The 21,113-nt window shown below is 43.9% G+C and overlaps 1 protein-coding gene across 4 annotated transcripts in view; it reads left to right on the top strand.

The window, feature by feature from the left end:
- The window catches only part of dlg3 (discs, large homolog 3), a 100,404-nt gene that overhangs the window by 17,667 nt on the left and 61,624 nt on the right, over positions 1-21,113 (top strand). The window contains exon 1 of one of the 4 annotated variants that reach the window (XM_002934881.5): positions 12,593-13,433. The exons of 2 other annotated variants lie outside the window; for them this stretch is intronic. In XM_002934881.5, coding sequence (XP_002934927.1) covers positions 13,104-13,433 — 330 coding nt within the window. In that variant the 5' untranslated portion in view covers positions 12,593-13,103. Of the gene's footprint in view, positions 1-12,592; positions 13,434-21,113 lie in introns of those variants that run through there. One more of the 4 variants, XM_012969142.3, reaches the window with a different exon arrangement.

The following is a 21,113-nucleotide window of genomic DNA, read 5'->3' as shown; positions in this document are numbered from 1 at the left end:
AGATTTCCAGATAACAGATCCCATACCTATAATGATATCTCTGCTACTCCATCTTGTATACACCCATAAAGATCCCCAATATTCCAAGAACAAAAAGTAGTAGTATTGCCACTGTTATGAACGTGAATAGTACATTTACAGAACTCTGATCCAAGTGAATGAATGCCAGCTTTTTTTCTTTTTCCCCTGCAAACTTGCTGCCGACATGATTTAATGTCAGTGAAGAAGAACAGTGAAAGCAAGCCAGGACCTGATACATCTAATTTGTTCACTGGACAAAGAATGTAATTGGTTTTAGGCAATTAGAGCAGCTGTTTCCTGCTCCCTCTGTTCAGAATAATCAGATGCTGTGCTTTTATAAGAGGCAACTAAGAAAGGCTTGTAGCCCAAATGGCAGCACAAATCTCCCTGACCAAGGTTAACTTTAACTAGGTGCAGTAGCCAGTGATATTTTCTATGGGCATTTTTATAAAGGGATTCTAGCAGTCTACTGAAGGATGAGGCACTATACTGGGCAGAGCCCTCATTACCTCTTGTATCAGTTGTTGGTGGTTTTTTCATGTATAGTTATTGTACGGTGCTGCAGAATATGTTGGTGGTTTATAAATATGTGATAAAAATAATACATTAATAAAGCCCTGCAATCTCCTATTCCTTCTATGTTCGTGCCAGCAGTCATGATGGGAGGTGCTCCTTTGTTGCACCTCCAGGAGTAACCAGGGTATAAAAGCTATTGACAGTGATGTATCCGCCTAATTCTTGTATCAATGAATATGCTAGTTGTTTGTACAATGAACAGAATATGTGGCACTACGGCTGGGCAAAAATATGATTTCACGTATTCAGATTCCAGATTTACAGTATAAGCTATGGACCACTTAATCTGACGCTGTTAAAAGGCTTTTCATTTAGGTGTTTCTTCAAGTCCAAATCTGCAAGTGCTACTGTATTCAAGAATGGTGTCCAACAATAACAGCAGCAACCTTGCACTTCTGTAGAATCCCCCTCCCACTCATCATTTAACATCAATGCTAAGAACAACTATAGCACCTTATTTGTCTCTTGGAAATCCCTATTATACAGCCAATGGTGCCCCACAACCAGGTCCACACTGGAAATCTGCGGATCCTGGCGAATGTCAGAGGGGCTTTTGTAAGATGCAGCTGAGAGTGCCGAATCAAAGTTATTGGAGTTAAAATGTATTGAAGAAAAAATACAATTGCCAAATAGAGAATCATAACTGGGATTTTGCTACAAATTGCAATATAAATCTTTGACCTTAAGGATTTGGCTAAATCTTGAATTTGATGCATCCCTACCAGAAAAACAAGTGGTACGTGTGGCATAGACTGCAGCAGAATACCTTGGATCAGCGTCCAATGTATTCACTGATTCATAATGAGATACAAACAATGGGGAATAGGGTGTAAAGCAGCACAATGTTGTATTCTAACTATGATGAAGTCACTGGTTTTGTGTTTGCATAAAGGAGGATATTTGGTTCTCCTTGTGTGAATGCCTCTGCTTTATTTTTGCTATACAAACAGCAGTGCTGACTTTATGGCTTTATGGCAGGGAGTTTAGATATACACTCAGTATCAGAACAATAGTCTCTCAGGCCACTGGTGATGATGGGCTTCCATTTATTGGAGCTGTTTGTTAACTGCACAGCTGATTATGTGTATGCCTTGCATGAGAGGAGTGTAAAACTATATAGCCCTATCACAGCTTGTATAAATAATTTAGTGGCTTGATTTAAGGGGTCCCAGTTGAGTTTAGTACAAATAAGCAGAAGAAAAAAACTCGGATTTCACTACCATTAAAGGAGAAGAAAAGAAAAAAATCATTGCCCTCCCCCCAGAGATTGTAATCGCTTACCTTTTACGCTGGGCTTGTAGAAAACCGCACCAGCTGGGGTAACTGTTAGCCAGCAATCCTCTTCCATCTGTCTTTGCGCACGAAACGCGTTAGGCGTGTTGGTTTTAAAGGAAATGATTAAAAAGCGGAAGTTTTAGATGTTCCATGGCTGTGTGCTGATTGAAGCCGTTTTTCGTTTGTGCTGGATTTGCGCCTTTGGGCTACGGCTTCGGGGCTTTGTGCACCCAGACCATTCATCGACTTTGGTGAGAATTCTCTGTGCTATATTGCTTTTGGGTTGTGGATGTACAAGTGGCGGGCCTGGGGTTTATACACCCGGGCCATCTTACTATTTAGGTATTATTACTGTATGACTGTTGATTGTCGCCCATTCACTACTTATTAGTGGCTTATTGTTATATGTTTGAGGGTTCATTTTTCTGTTTTGTTTTTTTTTAATTTAGAGGGCCACGCGGACCAGTAGAGACAACCAGAGGGGCTGTGCAGACCAAGAGTCAGGGGAAAAAACATGGCAAGCAAGCAGTCAGTAGTATAGTCTTGGGTGCCAATACTACATGGCATGCCTCTGCTTCTGGGAACTGTAGGCTTAACTATAACTAAAATGCTGCTGGTCGAATAGCCATAATATAACGAGTTCCCCAGATTCATGTGACAAAAGCATGAGGTTGCTAGTCTGTGGATAAACAATTTTTATGTAGAAGCTTTATTATTATTATTATTATCATCATCACATATTTATAACATGCCAACATAGTCCCCAGCACTGTACAATAAAGGGGTATATACATTGAACATTTTCAGACAAAAATTCCTGTGTTTTTTATAATATCCTTATAATTTACACTAAGAGGTACATTATGCCAAGGGCAGACAGAGTATGGCACACACAGCATAGGGCAGGCAGAGTATGGCACACACAGGCATCATAGGGCAGGCAGAGTATGGCACACACAGGCAGCATAGGGCAGGGAGAGTATGGCACACACAGGCAGCATAGGGCAGGCATAGTATGGAACACACAGGCAGCATAGGCAGGCAGAGTATGGCACACACAGGCAGCATAGGGCAGGCAGAGTATGGCACACACAGGCAGCATAGGGCAGGCAGAGTATGGCACACACAGGCAGCATAGGCAGGCAGAGTATGGCACACACAGGCAGCATAGGGTAGACAGAGTATGGTAAACACAGGCAGCATAGGGCAGGGAGAGTATGGCACACACAGGCAGCATAGGGCAGGCAGGGCATAACAAGGCAGTCAGAGTAGGGAGGAAACAGGGAAACCTGTCATGACTACACAGGTAACTGATCATGACTACTCCAAGATGAACAGTTTGTACTGCAGTACATACAGTGACACAATGCCAGCACACAATGTGGGGGCTTACAGTCTGTGAACAATACAGGGGTTTAAAGCCTGAATCTGAGGTGTGCACAGTACGTAGGGACCAGTTACTCTCAGTACGGATACCATTTAAAACTTAAAAGGTAAACAGTCACAGCAGACAGACAGGTGGGAGGGCCATGGGGGGGGCGGGGCACCAGTTGGACAACACTGATCTAAATCATGAATCCCACCCTCCCCTACTTTCCTGTCCCTTCCCTCTCATCTGTCTTGCAACCTGTCATAGATCCCTATCTACTGTTATATTTGTTGATTTGTATCAAGGGCCTTATTTCATTTGAAATTATTGTACACGCCTTTAGAGGGCTGTATATTCTGTAATATTAAGGGAACAAGCAACCTAATTTATGTCACAGTGCTTGTGTCTAATAGCTGCCTGCATATGCCCACTCTCTTGCACATTCCATTCCACACTTGAATGAACATATTCTGTTATCTGCATATTCCATATTTGCCAACATGTGCACAGAAGGCGCTCTCGGCTCAGCCCATGGAGTATACATCATCTCCTGTTCATTAGACACATGCTGCTTCACATGAGCCAGACACTTCACTACTCTTCACATTCCCACTATTCTGTCAAGTAAGAAACTCACTTTTCCCCTATTTTTCATGCACTTAGAACTGATATAAATACAATCTAGTTTACAGGCCTAGACTAGGATTCAAATTGCCTCACTTAAGAGTCTACTGTTGCTCTGCTCTATTCCATACTGATGCACCCTACCCTTACAAATATTGATGCACCCCACTGTTCGTGATACTAATGCACCCTACTTTGAATAATTTTAAGTACACAGAGGCCCAAACAGCCCCCACCAGCCCAATAAATAAAGGCATCTTACAGCAGCCCTGGCATTAGTAGCACAAGGCAACTGACAGGGGCATTTGTGGCCCCTGAGGCAGCTCCTTCGATGCTACCCCCTCACCCCCCCCCCCCAGCGCTTACCTTTGCATCCCCGGAGGGGGTCCAGGAGCACCACATCATTAGTGTAGAGAGCGCTATTGCACTAGCAGAGCCATTTAAAAAATGCAAATTCAGCTCTTAAAGTTACCAGAAGCAGCTTTTTGCCACCCCTGGTAACTCTTGGGTCGCTGCTGCCTAAGGCGATTTTCTCAACTCACCTCATGGTAGCAGCGCCCCTGGCAACTGGGATTCCAAATCTCATTATAAGTTTCTTGCCCAGTACTCTGGAAAGTTAGTGGGAATACTTCTAGCTTAACACCGCCACCTTGCTTAGTTGGGCAGTGGGTATTTGGTGCTGGAGGGCCTATTTATGAGAACAGCTCAGGGCCTCACTTAAGAGTCTACTATTGCTCTGCTCTATACCATACTGATGCACCCTACTCTTCGTGATACTGATGAACACTACTCTTCGTGATTCTGATGCATCCTACTCTTTGTGATACTGATGCACCCTACTCTTTGTGATACTGATGCACCCTACTCTTCATGATACTGATGCACCCTACATACAGGAAGAGTATGGCACACACACACAGGCAGCATAGGGCAGGCATAGTATGGCACACACAGGCAGCATAGGGCAGGCATAGTATGGCACACACAGGCAGCATAGGGCAGGCATAGTATGGCACACACAGGCAGCATAGGGCAGGCATAGTATGGCACACACAGGCAGCATAGGGCAGGCATAGTATGGCACACACAGGCAGCATAGGGCAGGGAGAGTATGGCCCACACAGGCAGCATAGGGCAGGCAGAGTATGGTGCAAACACAGGCAGCATAGGGCAGACAGAGTATGGCACACACACACACAGGCAGCATAGGGCAGGAAGAGTATGGCACACACACAGGCAGCATAGGGCAGGAAGAGTATGGCACACACGGGCAGCATAGGGCAGGCAGAGTATGGCACACACAGACAGCATAGGGCAGGCAGTGTATGGCACACACAGGCAGCATAGGGCAGGCAGAGTATGGCACACACAGGCAGCATAGCGCAGGAAGAGTATGGCACACACAGGCAGCATAGGGCAGGAAGAGTATGGCACACACAGGCAGCATAGGGCAGGCAGAGTATGGCACACGCAGGCAGCATAGGGCAGGCAGAGTATGGCACACACAGGCAGCATAGGGCAGGCAGATTATGGCACACACAGGCAGCATAGGGCAGGCAGGGCATAACAAGGCAGTCAGAGTAGGGAGGAAAACAGAGAAACCTGTCATGACTACACAGGTAACTAATCATGACTACTCCAAGATGAACAGTTTGTACTGCAGTACATACAGTGACACAATGCCAGCATACAATGTGGGGGCTTACAGTCTGTGAACAATACAGGGGTTTACAGCCTGAATCTGAGGTGTGCACAGTACGTTGGGACCAGTTAATCTCAGTACTGATACCATTTAAAACTTAAAAGGTAAGCAGTCACAGCAGGCAGACAGGTGGGAGGGCAATGGGCAGGGAGAGTATGGCACACGCAGGCAGCATAGGGCAGGCAGAGTATGGCACACACAGGCAGCTTAGGGCAGGGAGAGTATGGCACACGCAGGCAGCATAGGGCAGGGAGAGTATGGCACACGCAGGCAGCATAGGGCAGGCAGAGTATGGCACACGCAGGCAGCATAGGGCAGGCGGAGTATGGCACACGCAGGCAGCATAGGGCAGGCGGAGTATGGCACACGCAGGCAGCATAGGGCAGGCAGAGTATGGCACACACAGGCAGCATAGGGCAGGCAGATTATGGCACACACAGGCAGCATAGGGCAGGCAGGGCATAACAAGGCAGTCAGAGTAGGGAGGAAAACAGAGAAACCTGTCATGACTACACAGGTAACTAATCATGACTACTCCAAGATGAACAGTTTGTACTGCAGTACATACAGTGACACAATGCCAGCATACAATGTGGGGGCTTACAGTCTGTGAACAATACAGGGGTTTACAGCCTGAATCTGAGGTGTGCACAGTACGTTGGGACCAGTTAATCTCAGTACTGATACCATTTAAAACTTAAAAGGTAAACAGTCACAGCAGGCAGACAGGTGGGAGGGCAATGGGGGGGGGGGGCACCAGTTGGACAACTGGTGCAACTCTTCATGATACTAATGCACCCTACTCTTTGTGAATCTGATGCACCCTACTCTTCATGATACTGATGCACCCTACCCTCAGTAATAGTAATGCACCCTACTCTTCATGATACTAATGCACCCTACTTTGAATAATATTGATGCACCCTACCCTTAGTAATAGTGATGCACCCTACTCTTCATAATACTCATGCACCCCACTCTTTGTAATACTGATGCGCCCTAATTTGAATAATGTTGATGCACCCTACCCTTCATAATACTGATTCTCCTTACTCTTTTGTAATTCTGATGCACCTTACTTGTCGTAATACTGATGCACCCTACTTTTTGTAATACTGATGCACCCTATTTATCGTAATACTGATGCACCCTATTTATTGTAATACTGATGCACCCTACTTATCGTAATACTGATGCACCCTACTTATCCTAATACTGATGCACCCTACTTATTGTAATACTGATGCACCCTATTTATCGTAATACTGATGCACCCTACTTATCGTAATACTGATGCACCCTACTTATCCTAATACTGATGCACCCTACTTATCCTAATACTGATGCATCCTACTTATCGTAATACTGATGCACCCGATTTATTGTAATACTGATGCACCCTACTTATCGTAATACTGATGCACCCTATTTATTGTAATACTGATGCACCCTACTTATCGTAATACTGATGCACCTTACTTATCGTAATACTGATGCACCTTACTTATCGTAATACTGATACACCTTACTTATCGTAATACTGATGCACCCTACTTATCCTAATACTGATGCACCCTACTTATCCTAATACTGATGCACCCTACTTATTGTAATACTGATGCACCCTATTTATCGTAATACTGATGCACCCTATTTATTGTAATACTGATGCACCCTACTTATCGTAATACTGATGCACCCTACTTATCCTAATACTGATGCACCCTACTTATCCTAATACTGATGCATCCTACTTATCGTAATACTGATGCACCCTATTTATTGTAATACTGATGCACCCTACTTATCGTAATACTGATGCACCTTACTTATCATAATACTGATGCACCCTACTTATCCTAATACTGATGCACCCTACTTATCCTAATACTGATGCATCCTACTTATCGTAATACTGATGCACCCTATTTATTGTAATACTGATGCACCCTACTTATCGTAATACTGATGCACCTTACTTATCGTAATACTGATGCACCTTACTTATCGTAATACTGATGCACCCTACTTATCGTAATACTGATGCACCCTACTTATCGTAATACTGATGCACCCTACTTATCGTAATACTGATGCACCCTACTTAACAGTTTGGGTAAAGTGCTTTCCTGTACAGAATGCTATTGCAGAGGTAGGAGTGGAGGAACTTGACTGGTCTGCACGAAGCCCTAACACCTGGGATTAACTGGAACTTTAACAGCAAGTCAGGCCTGATTCCCAACCAGTGCAAAACCTCACTGATGCTCTTTTTGGCTGAACTGGATCCATTCCCAGCAATGTTCTAACACCTAGTGCAATGTCTGCCAAGAAAGGTAGAAGCTGTTATAGTTTTAAAGAGGGGTTATCTACATATTAATCTCCTTGGTATTAGATATAATATTAGAGAGGCAGGTTTTTCAATATTTTGGTAACATAATATTTCTATACATTTCTTGTCCCATCAGAGCATAATGCCCATCAAGCATATAAGGGGCAGATAGCCTATGTGGGCTTCTTATGTGGCAGGTCCCTTGGCCTACCTAAACCAGTGTACTAGTGGTTGTGTATATATAGTGTATGTATGTGAGTGTATAGATTGGTAGGTGTGGGTTAGGTGTGCTGGGTTTACTTGGATGGGTTGAACTTGATGGACACTGGTCTTTTTTCAACCCTATGTAACTATGTAACTATGTAACATAACAAACATTACATATCATTGAAATAAAGACTCCAGACCAAGTAAAAGCTGAGGTCACTTATTATTTATTTAAAACATTTATTCCAAGGGGTCCCAAACCCCTACTACACCCAGCCAGCCATGCAGCCCTGCCCAGCTGCATCCCCCATAAAAACTGGTTTTACAGGGTTCTAGGAGTTTGTGCACACAAGACACAACAATCCAATTTCTACCTTGCACAATTGGCCGTAGCAAATATAACAGCCTTGTGTCAAAAGTGAAAGCACAGAAAAACAATTGCAAATAGTTTTATTGCAAACTTCACTTTGCTTCACAGTGATGGCGAGGTCAGCGCTTCAACTTACCCCGGCAGTTGTCTAGCATCAATGAGCTCCATGTCACATAAATGTCCACATTCTGCCTAACAAATGGAACTCAAAGAGCAGGTAAGCAACAACAAAAAAATTATCCCAATAGCACCCCTTGGGACCCTGCTTCTTATGCACCATCACTGCTTTGTGCTAGGGCCCTAGGTATACTGAAACCAGTGTGGAATAACCAACACAATTTATCATTGAATTGAAAATTTGTGACCAAGTTCTTTGTGGAAAGTAAAATGGGAGGCCCCTCTATTTTTGTACAACACTTAACCCAAGGAGACCCTAACCTCACATGCAGTGTACCTTTGATTGGTTAACTTAGCCACCCAACAGCTGGCTACCAAATGGCCAAAAGGGGCATTTGCCCAGGGCCCACTGATTCTCAGGCCCACTGTGTTTTCTGTCACTTTCACTTTTCCTGCTGTCAGTCCTGCACTCATCAGTGTGTGCCTCTGTGCCACCATCTCGCAATTTTGCCCCTCTCCTAACCCCTCTTCTTTGTCAAGATTAGCTTTGCCTGCCCACCCGGAGTTTAGTAGCAGTTTTTGGAGGAAAGCCAGTCACCCCATACATCTGATGTCTGCAGCAAGCCAACTGGCTGGCCACCTTCCTGCCACTTTCTTGTTAATTAAAACTGTGGAATGCACAGCCATCTTAATTGTTTGTAGAAGTTTCAACACACTGGGGGAAAGCAGAATAAGACAAGCACCATGGGTGCAGTTGGAGAGAAGAAGAGTTGGTAGTCTTTGCTTGTTGAAGTATTGCTTTCAATTTATCCATTTTCTGCAGTAATCTTACTGGCATATGTGGGGTTAATATGCTTATTACCTATTTTCTGCAGTGATTTTAGTGGCAGGTCTGTGTAATTATAGCACAAGGGAGAGGCAAAGGGCCTAACAATGTTGGCACCACATGTTGTGCAACTGCAATGTTGTCTGGAAAGAGGGGGGACCAAACTGTTCATGTTAGAGTGGTTGTGACATGGGTGTGGGTTAAAAAAAAAAGAGTGGTTAAAACTGTCTTCCATTATTAGCCCTCCACCATGTAGGCCAGAAAGTTCCAGCCCTCAGTACCACAGAAGTTGGACAGCACTGCCTTAGAACATTGAATATTGATATATGCCCAGCGTTTCTTTTTGCCTGTACCTTTACAGCCTTTAAATGCTTTGCTGTTACTATGCCCATGGCTTTTGGAATCAGATACTACGGTTATCTAAATGAGAGGACCATATTGGCCACAAGGTTTTTCCTGAATGCCCAATCATTTCCTTTCCAAGTGGTGACTTTGTCTGGTACTATGTTTAAACACTACATGGGGTTTTGCTTTATACTGGAACCATTAAAAAAGCCATTAAATCATCCACAAATGTCTGTTTTCTCTTTATTTTCTCCCCCTTCTTCTTGCTGTAGGGCATCTCTAGTAAGGGCACAGACAGCCACAAATCTTCCTGCCTGAATCTGCTTGAAAATCTTCTTTTAAATATCTGTGTCCCCTGACCCATGCACTAAATGGTTTTAATCTTTGGGATCCCTCTTGATAATGGGGCATTAATAAACTTGTTTCAGCTACATTTAGAGCACCCAGCCAAATCTTTAAAAACCCTTTTAAAAGGTCTGTAAGTTTTGTGCCTGATTTCATATTCTAAATCTCATTGGGCCTCACTAGGCAATATAATTGCGTGAGAGGTAGAGACTTACAGCCCATCGGATGCCATGGCTGCTCTGCCGATAGCTGGATTCCTCCGTGCAGATCAGGTGTTTGCTCTGGTGAGTCTGTTCCTGCTATTCTTTGTGAGATACCCTTTGCTTCTTCTCTTGTGATGATCTCCAGCCTTAGCAGTATCCTTTAGCTGGCACGGCTGGCCTGTGCTTGAAGAGGAACAGCAGACATTAGCACAGGAGCGAATTCATAGCTCATGGCTGCTTGCAAGGAGGTGACCAGCTAAGCCTGTCGCTCTGGCTAACGCAGCAAGATTCACTGAATTTACATGGCCTGTTCTGTCTGAGCAAAGTGGGGGGGGGGGGGGGTGTTGAAGCAGCTGGTCGTCTGTAAGGGCTGTCTCTGATATTATCATTGTACCCTCTATGGCTGGGCCCTTTGTGAGGTTTGGAGATGCGTGTGATAGTATAGTAGGGAGGGGAATCTGTTAAAAAGGGTTGTAATTGCCAAAAGTCATGTCACCAGGGGGTTATGGAGAAAGGGAGATTAGGGGGTGAGGGCTGCCTTTTGGGACAGTGAGCTTCCTTCCACATTTTTATCCACCTTATGGTCCCCAGTGCAGCCCATATGACCCACCTTTCCTGCCCTGCTCCCAGGTGGCCCAGTGGTGCCTGCCCTGCCCTCTGAATAATACCCCTCCCTAGTGAAAACATCTGCAGCCCCCCACACTCTCTTTGGCCCTTTCTTGCCTGTTCTCAATATGCCTGGAGTCCCACTTTTGGTACTGGCGCCTGCTGTCATTTCTTTCTCCACCTCTCAAGCCAAAGTGGCTAGCTATGGAGGCTTTGTGGCTAGTAAAGGGCACCCATCCTTGGTGGGATTTTCCAATCCTCTTTGTGGTCTTGTCCCAACTGCTCACAAAACCCCTGGTGACATTAATGTGAATGTCCTATGTTACTTCCCCTCATTCCTCTAGAAATGCTGGTGCCCTGTAAGGTGCTTCTTGAAGTGCCATTGGCTGGGGAAGGGGGTGAAAACTAAGTTTGAAAACATGGAGCTCAAGAATTTAAAAATGGAGGAGAAAGCCCTATGCAGTCACTGACAAGATGGAGAAATATGGGAGGCAGGATCCTGATGTTGTGGAGCTTGAGGAATAGCATAGTTGGAACCAGTTTCTGCTGCTGTCCTTTCTCCCTAGCCCTAGCCACCTTACATGCCACTAAGGGCTCCTGGGGGTATATTTAAAGGGCCACTCTCTACTTTTTCATTGGCTTTCTTGGGATCTGACTTTTTCTTCTTTAGGGCCTGATCCTGGGTGGGACAAGCTCTGTGCTGTCTCTGCTTTCATTGCTCTGCAGTACTACTTCCACAAACTAAAAAAAGGTTAGATCGAATTCAAGCTGGCAGTGTAACAATATATAAAACCCCAAACAACCTCTCCCTTATTTCTCACTCCCTGGCTACTTCAAACCATTCTTCCTTTGTTCTGGGCTAGTGGCCTGGTGTGGGTGGGGCAACTGCCCAGCCCCCTCCACCCTGGGCTATGCCTGCCCTCCCCTCCTCCAGCACCCCTGGCACCCTGCCCCTTATTCAGGATCCCTGGTATGATTCCCTGTATATTCCCTGTATACCTTATCTGCTTATGTACAGCGTTGAGTGCAATTAACAGACAAGCTTATACCCAAGGACACTGCATATACTCTGCACTGTACAGGCTCATGGTCTTCTGATTTCCCATATACATTGCCATAGGCATTACAGATGGCAGCTGTGTTGCACATCTAATAACAGTACAAACTATACATGTTACCGACACACCCTGCTCTGAGGAGAAATAGACCTTTATGCTGTAGCCATATCCAATGGCGGAATAACTGGGACCCTCTGCATTGCTTCCCATCTTGTGCACATTGCAGACACTGGTTGCCATTTTTAATGACTGGGAAAGTACAGGATCAGCACACTACTATGTGCAGCAGGGGGGACCTGGCAAAGGGCCCTGTATGGAGCATCTTGTCTCACACTCCACAAGCCACAAATGCTAAGATAAGGAGGGAGGGTGTCCCCTCCCCTCTGCTCTCATTCCGTAGCCCTCGCTTGATTTCAGGCGGTCCCCTCCCTCAGTCCTCTCCTAGCTGCAGATCCCGGTTCCGTTAAGCCTCTGCTAGTTAACCATTAATAGCCCAGGGCAGCTCCAGCCCCTGACAAGAGTTCAATGCATTGCAGGCCCCGTTCTGGCACAGAGAGGGTTACAGATACAGGTGGCGCTGGCGCTGATTGGCTGCAGCCAGGAGATGCAGCATCCAGAGGCAAGAGGCAAGAGGGACCAGCAGCAGCAGCAGCAGTACGGGCTGTAGTGCAGGCAGTCTCAGGTACCCACAGCAGCACACGGGGCACCCCCACAGCAGGCAGCACCCACCTACCGCCATCTTTAGAAGCAAGGAATTGAACGCAGAAGCTGGGTGCTCTCTCCCCCCTCCCTATCCAGGCCCCCGTATCAGAGAAAAGGGGAGGAAAGAAAATTTGGAGAATTAACGCTCAAGCAATCTGAGCCTTTACAGGGAATCTGAGCTGCATCTGAGAATTTCCTCTATCTACTGCCTTCAGCAACACTGGATTGTGAGAAACATTGCGCTTGTGCCCTTTGAGTTCCGGCATTTGGTTATTATTTTGTGGCAGTGCTTAGGTACCAAGACCCATTTCTATGGCTTCCATGGTAGGCAGTGCCTAGGTTGGGTGCATCTGTGTGCACTGTCACTAAGCCTGCCAGCTGCTATTGTTTGAAAGGCTGCTGCCCGGCTCCTGGCCCCGGGGCTTATCATGCACAAACACCATCACTGCTGCAAGTGCCCGGAGTGCTACGAGGCGTCCCGCATGTCTGCCCTGAGAAGGATGGAGCCCCCCACCTATGGGGAATGGCAGCATGAGCAGTATGGGGGAAGCTATGGGGGTTACAGCTCCCAGACCCTGCCATCTCAGCCTGCTGTCACCCCCACAGCCCGGGGCAAATCCAAGCTTGTGCCTGCTACACGAGAAAACCTCACCCCCACCCTTAAGGCCCCCCCAAAGAGTGCAACCCCCAAAATGAATGGCAACAGTCAAAACTGGTGGCCAGAGTGCACCTGTACTAATCGGGATTGGTATGAGCAGGTGAGTGACCCCCTCCTTTGGCAGGGCCCCGGGATGTGTCATGTGTACCCCCCAAATGTCATATCTGCAGACTATAATAGCATTCATAAATCAGCAATTTCTATACATGCCAATATTTTTATGTATACCCAATGTTTGTTTTTTTTTTTTGAATGCAGGAATTTTCAATTTGCAGCTCCTCCAGCCATAGGACTGAACTACAGCTCCCAGCATCCCTAGGCAGCCTTAGTATAGCAGAGAGGCTGAGAGCTGTAGTTTAGGGTCTAGACTAGGGGAATAATCTTTCTACACCCCTGGTTTACCAAATGTATATTACCACCATATACATTAGTGATTTCAGGGATTTTGTTATGTAACACACACAGCCATACTTACATATGTGTGTGGTGATGGTAGTGGGGGGAATGGGGGGGTCTGTGGATATAAACTGCTGTAATATAAGATACAAGGCATGTGCTGGGAGTAGTAGTTTTAAAAAGCTGAAGGTGTGTGTGTGTGTGTGTGTGTAGACTTTCCTTGACAATCACACACATTTACAAATCATTTTATTAAGGTATATTCATTCTATGTCATATACTTTATATAGTATTGCGTGTGTACCCCAAGATGCTCTTTGATGCTCAGTGCCATTGAGTGTGTGCTTACCCATGTCTGCACACACACATAAACATCTGCAGTATGTGTTTAATGATACACAAGGATTTCTGCATTATGTGTGGGTGGATGTACATATGTGTGCTCACAGATTATTCTATAGGCTCCTATAAAGGTGGAAGGGACACCATATTTGTACAGACACAAACAGATCAGGCCTACAGGGGGTGATAGTAAGGTTTTCCTTCTATGCTTGAAAAGAGAGATGGTGTGTTTAACAGGGTTATCTCTGTGGGGGAGCAGAGCATATACAAGATGCTGAGAGCTGCATTTAAGGAAGCAGCTAACAGGGAGCAGGGTGTCGGGAGCAGTTCCTGCGCCTGAAGTGTTAGGGTTGGTAGTGGGGTGATGGTTACAGTAAGGTGGCACTTGCATCGTTTTACTTCCCAAATGAATGAAATTGATTCCTAATGTAAATAAATAAGCACTGTCATGACCAATAGGTCTCCTCAAATAATAAATAAAGTAGCTTATTGATTAAATTAGACTTTATTAGATTGCAAACTCCACTGCATTTGAGGTATAATCTCTGTAATGCACTGTGGAATATGTTGGTGCTATATGTATAATCATTTCTTCCTAATAGCAAGCCCCCCCCTTCAATATGTGTGACTACTGCTCATAAATAAGACTACCCTGCTGTAAATGAAAAAACCAACTGAGACAATGATCCCAGAGACACTGACCACTGAGTGAAAGGGAACCCACAGTAAGCCATGTTGGCCCCCCATACTTCTAAATATGTGGAATAATCCCCTTTGCACTAAGGCAACCCATATCTGTATGTCTGCCCTCTCCAGAAATCTTCCTATTCCAACACAGCACTGTGGATTTTATACACATATTATCACACAGTATTGCAAGAAGCTTGTCTTTGTATCTATGTATGTTCTTTTTTATATATATATATATATATATATATATATATATATATATATATATATGTGTGTGTGTGTATGTGATCATATAGGTTTCCTGCATCTGTGGGGGTAGCACCCCCCCGTGTTACAGCCTTAGTCAGCGTAGAAAATGGACGGAGAAATCTGAGTGATGTAAAATGGAGGCTGTGTGCTGGGATGGAAACCCAGGGAGACAGTCATTGAAATGGCAGTTCACCCCCACATTAACACTTCTAGTTGGAAATGAGTTCATATGTGCAGATTGGTATATTCCAGGGCATTTTCACGTAGGAACGTGTTGGTTTGGCGAAGGCACTTATACATGGATGTGATTGCGCTTGTGTGTGCAGCGTGCCTATACATCATACACACATTCCACTGTAAATCTCTACATGTAAATATGTATACGGAAACATTAACATGTCTGTGCGGTCTTTTTCATGATCTCATATTCAGTATAGAGTGGATCGTTTGTGCAAGGCAGGCTAGGGAAATGGACAAGGGTGTGAAGGAATAGGTGAAGCAGCCATTTATTTAAATATACTATATGTCATGAACTATATTTGTCCAGTAAATGAGATCCTCTGGCTTTGTCTATGGCAAAGCATCAGACTATGGCCATGAGTGGGTATGCAGTAAGTACCAATTCTATGCACACTGTATGTACAAATATGCAGAACTATTTAGACTTTAGCTCTCTCTCTATTTGTGGTTTATGCATGTGCTAGCCATGCACAGAATGCTGCTTGACAGCTGGTGACTCCCCTGAGGCAGGTTTCTGGCAACAGAAGGGTTAATTACCCTGACATGGTTGGGGGGGAAGAAGGAGCAGGAATTCAGTTACCATGGAAACCTCCTCCTCCTGCACAGATCACCATGTACCAGCATCCCGCACACTCCCACCCCTCCACCATGGCTCTCTCACTCCCTCGCTTCCTTTCCATCTCCATTTAATTTGCTCTCCCTTCCTTTCCTCTCTCCCAGGCTTAGTTCTTTTACCTTGTCCCACAATGAGAAAAACAGTCACTTGGAATAGGAGAAATAGAGCAATAACCTATGTCATAAGTACATGTCATGTACATCTGCTTTGGCATGCTGACACGCAGGGGGAGACTTCATTAGAATTAAAGAGATTGTTTCATGTTTCCAATATGCTTTCTCACATTAGGACAATTGTATGGCAGATATGGCCATTCCTGCAGATGTACATAGCATTAACTGAGAGACTGCTTTCTAAATCTGCTGAAAGGGTTGGTAGACTGCATTTCTATGAGAGGGTTAGCGTGCTGCATGCTTCACATGAGAAGTCACCTTACTGTGATGAAGACTGTCACATGTAACCAATACGTAACAAGAAGAATGACCATATTTAATCAAGGCCAATCTGGAAGAACAAAGTCATGGTTTTATATTAATCATAAATTAAATATCAATGGATATATGTGCAGGCAGGCCCACACTGCAATCTGTGGATTCTGGCAAATACTAGAGGGGCTGATGTAAATCAGGGACATTCCAGCAACCCTCAACCTCACCATAACATTGAAACCTTCCATCTTTGGCAGAATGATTAAAGTTGTAGTTTCAGCATCAGCTGGAGGGTCAAAGGATGGCCATGCTGGTGTAGGCAGTAAATAAAATCATCATATATATATATATGTTATATACCAATTGTATCATCCAACCTGTTCGAGGTTTGGATGGCAGTTTCCATTGCATTATGGAAGCTCATCAGTGAATTTTTTATTTTGGCAGCTCATCAGTGAATGCGTTTGTGAAAGATAGCTGGCCCATGGCATAAAAGAAGCTTGTCAGCACTGGTTTTGTCTATCCAGTGAAAGCAATAGCTGGATATAGGGCCCTCAAAATGTATAGATTTGGTATAAGACAAAACATGTAAACAAGGGACTGGCAAATGGAGACTGTCTAATCAGGTACTACACAACATTGTATCTGCCCAAAGAAACTAGTTTCTACGTGTTTATAGATGGTAGGAGTTACTGTTGAACCTCATCTGGAGGATATATGTTGCACTTTTCTGGTGTATGCCTTTATATTACAGAGGTATTGTCTTGGAAGACATCATGGCATAAGTTCCTTGCTATGGCAGAAGTGATATTCTAATATATGACACACAGTTTGCTTCAGAATTATAAATACACGTTTGAACTATGAAAGTCTGGTGTACAGATGTTTATTTCAGGACAACACCTGTATTAGAGGATGGCTGTGGTATATAAACATTTTGGCTGCTATAAGCTCAGCAGGGAGCTGAGATGGCAACACATTGGGTTGGGCTGATAAAAGGATCTGTGCTGTACTGAGTTACAGGCCCAGTATAATGCATCTGTATATGGTACCATACAGCAGCCCCTGTGGCATTTGCAAGATTATCCAGACTGCTATTCTGAATTCTCAGTAGGGTGGACTTTTTTTCTATAATGCATATCTGCCCACAATCACCATTAAACAAGTGCATACTCCTTGTGTAACGTATTCTGCTGATAATCATGGGAACAGCACTATGGTGTGGGGTAGGAGCCATATGTTGCTCGCTGCCAGTGTTGGTTGAATCATAGTTGCAGGGGAGGGAGGAAAGCTTGCTGCCAGAACACTTCAGGTTATACTAAATACTAAGGGCCTGCCTTGCAGGACATCCCAATTTCATTGGGAGGTGCACAGGGTTCTTTTCCATTAAAGCCCTCCTTCCTATCTTCAATAGGAAAATAGGCCCAGGGTCACAGGTTAGGGACTAGAGTAGAGCTTAAGTTAAATGAACTGAAAATGCTGAATTTTGTATAAGAAAAGATTGACTTTCTAGGACTTCCAGGTAGGAACAAAAAGGACTGAGGATTATTCATGCTTTAAAAGTTTTGCTGAATATATAATACTGCTAAATCAGATGTCAGCACTTAGGGACATATTTATCAAAATGTGAGTTTAATACATAAACATAATACATAAAAACTCACTCACGTTCTATTCATCCCTACTGGATTTTAAGAAGCATATTTATCAGTTGGTGAACTCATTGATAAATACACTTAAAAATCCCACAGGCATAAATGGAACATGGGTAAGTTTTTATGTATGAAGCTCTAAACTCACATTTTGATATATCTGTCCCTAAAACTTGAGTTTATTTGTAATTGACTCCCACTGTCTTTATGTGAAAAGCTGCTCTGTGCTGTGTGGGAGAGAGTGAGAAAGGCCGTAGTGATACAGGAGGGAAAGGATTCTACCATATGGGAGACTGAAGGAGTCTGCCTCTATACTCAAGACTGCACACTTATACACAGATGGAGCACAATTTAGAACTCACTCTGTGCTTCATTCTGCTATGTGAGATGATCTCCTGAAATAGAAGCTCCAGTCACATCTTCTGAATGAATAGAATGTTTAAGATACAGTATTGAATTAAAAGTAAATTGTGCCCTGGAGCTGGAATATTATGGTATACACCCTCACCTTCCTCTTCCACTTAGCGAAGGCCCATTCTGGGTGAGAGAGTCCAGTGTAACCCATGTTCTAATGGTACTAGGCTGGGAAGGCAGTTATTGATCCAAAACAAAGGTCATTTGTACATGAAAGTTCAGTGCCACAGGATGAACATTCGCTGGGCCTGTAGAACAGCAGAGCTAGTTGGAACCTGTGCCGTTACACCTAGAGTTATTGGGACATGTTTGGTGGGTTGTACATTGGCTGCTCTACCTGGGGGTTCATATAGCAGCACCCTGACCGAGGAACTGTACTGAGGGCTTTAATTGCCTTTCATGGCAATATTGTGGTATTCAGATTATGAAACTGTATCCAAACAAGGTGGCAATGAGCAATTTATTGGAATTAATTGGAACAACAGTGCCAGGCCAAGAGATACTTGCACCCAGTGCTAAAACTCCATGTGCCTGCTACCACTCACTACCTATGGCCCAAACACTTCAACAGCCCATTGATTGTCCACACTCAACTCGGACTCTCCTACTTCTACAACACCCTCCACTTTTTTAGTGGTGGACTGCTCCCACCCTTTCAGAAACTTAAGAGAAAGACAGGGCAGGCGCGTGTAAAGATTAAAATGAAGTCATTTTTATGGGAGGAATTGTACCCGAAACTGAACCCTGGGCAGCTGCCTCCTCTGCCTTCCCCTAGCTCTGGCCCTAAGGAAAATAGTAGTGAATAATACATTATGTAACATGTATCTCTGCCTGCCTTTCTCTCACTGATCTGAATGTATTTGGCAACCTTCAAAGATTAGCATTATAAAATAGAAACCACTTTCAAACGTATAGGAGAGTAGTGCTGCCCACAGGCCAATCAGTCAGACCCTCTACAATTTGCTTTCATTAAGTAAAAATAATAAAGCTTGGTTTTTATTTTGAAAAGCCCAATAGCATCACAGAAATATGTGTAATTTGAAGTCATATCTTGTAGAGCCCACATTTGTAATGAACATGTAGACAAGTCTGTATCACCTATTCCAAACACAAGTAACAAAATAAATCAACATACTGTATGTTATTCATACTACCTTTGCATACCTGAGATAAGTAAGGATATGTTCTTATGAGATGTTCGTATCTATACAGATATTGCTGCATTACATGATATGAGAACAAACATTTGCATTGACCTAGTAACTTGGTGCTTGATAAAAGAGTGTGCCTAGACGGCTGCTAGGTTCGGTCATACTAAGGTCCCTCTTTAACATTCATTACAGGTATGGAATCCAGAATGCTCAGTACCTGGGGGTTTCTGCATAAGGCATCTTTCCGTAATTTGGATCTCCATAACTTTCTTTCACCAAAAAAAACAATTTAAACACTAAAAAGACCCAATAGAATTGTTTTGCCTTAAATAAGGATTAACTGTATCTTAGCAAAAGGTACTGTTTTATTATTACAGAGAAAAGGGAAATAAAAAAAGTTTGAGTTATTTGCTTAAAATGAATTGTATGGGAGATGGTCTTCCCATAATTCAGAGCTTTCTGGTTAATTGGTTTCCAGATAACCAATCCCATACCTGTACTACTGTTTTTTTCTGAAAACCAAACAATTCTTTAATCCTGGCCAACAAATTCCTCATTGCACCCTGTTTGGCATACAGTTTCTTATTCTGACTGCACTTACAGGAAACTAACCCCAAACTGATGGAGAGAACTTTCCTCTATATCAGTTGGACTGGTGCCCAAAACTAGACCCCCCCCACCCTTTGTACTGAATCTATTGTCCTATTAATGGTAGATTTATCCTTGCACCCTTTCCATAAATGACATTTTGGTTATCAGGTATTATGTACCAACTATTGGAAATAACCTAGGAGTTCCTTTATCTAAATAAAAGCTTGTTATGGTCATGGCATCCCTTGGTACTTAACATGCTGAGGTGTGACAAATGTTTTATTGCCATACAGAAGTTAACTAAACAAAAAAGAAGAGATTTGTTGATTGTATAAATATTCACCCGACGAGGCTGCAAGTGTTTGGGATGCTTCTCTACCATCTGGTTCCTGCAGTATTTGCCTATTCTTCTTGACAAATCTGCTCAAGCTCTGTCAAGTTGAATGGGGACCAGCAATTTGTAGCAGATTCTCAATTGGATTGATGTCTAAAACATTCGGGTACTTGGTTTTAAACCACTCCAGAGTAGCTTTAGGTGTGGGTTTCAGAGTCAGTGGCCTGCTGGAAGGTGAACCTCAGACTGGTTTAATCTAGAATTGCCCTGTATTTGGCTCCATCCATTCTACTTTCAGTCTTCACTAGTTTCCCAGTAAGCATCCCCACAACATGATGTTCCCACCACCACACAGGGGGGTGCTTTTCCCTGGGTAATACAACAATGTTGACTTTCTAAAATCTTGCTCTCATCAGATCATTGAACATTTTTACACATTTACTATGTCTCGCACCATGGTTGGTTTCTTCCATCTCAGCTGTGGGTGTCTTCAGCTTCTTCTCAGTTACCATTGGCCTTTTCGTTGCTTCTCTGACCAATGCTGCCCTCACTCATTCACTGAATTTTGATGGATAAACTTGTGCCATATCTGTGATCCAGGGATGATCAAAGTTTGGGATATTCTAATCACTGAACCCTTAATGGTGCTTCACGAGATCTGTATCCAGGACTTGTTT

Source organism: Xenopus tropicalis, chromosome 8 (genome assembly GCF_000004195.4).
Source record: "Xenopus tropicalis strain Nigerian chromosome 8, UCB_Xtro_10.0, whole genome shotgun sequence".
Classification (NCBI taxonomy): Eukaryota; Metazoa; Chordata; class Amphibia; order Anura; family Pipidae; genus Xenopus; species Xenopus tropicalis.
This window is presented reverse-complemented; position numbering and strand designations above follow the sequence as displayed.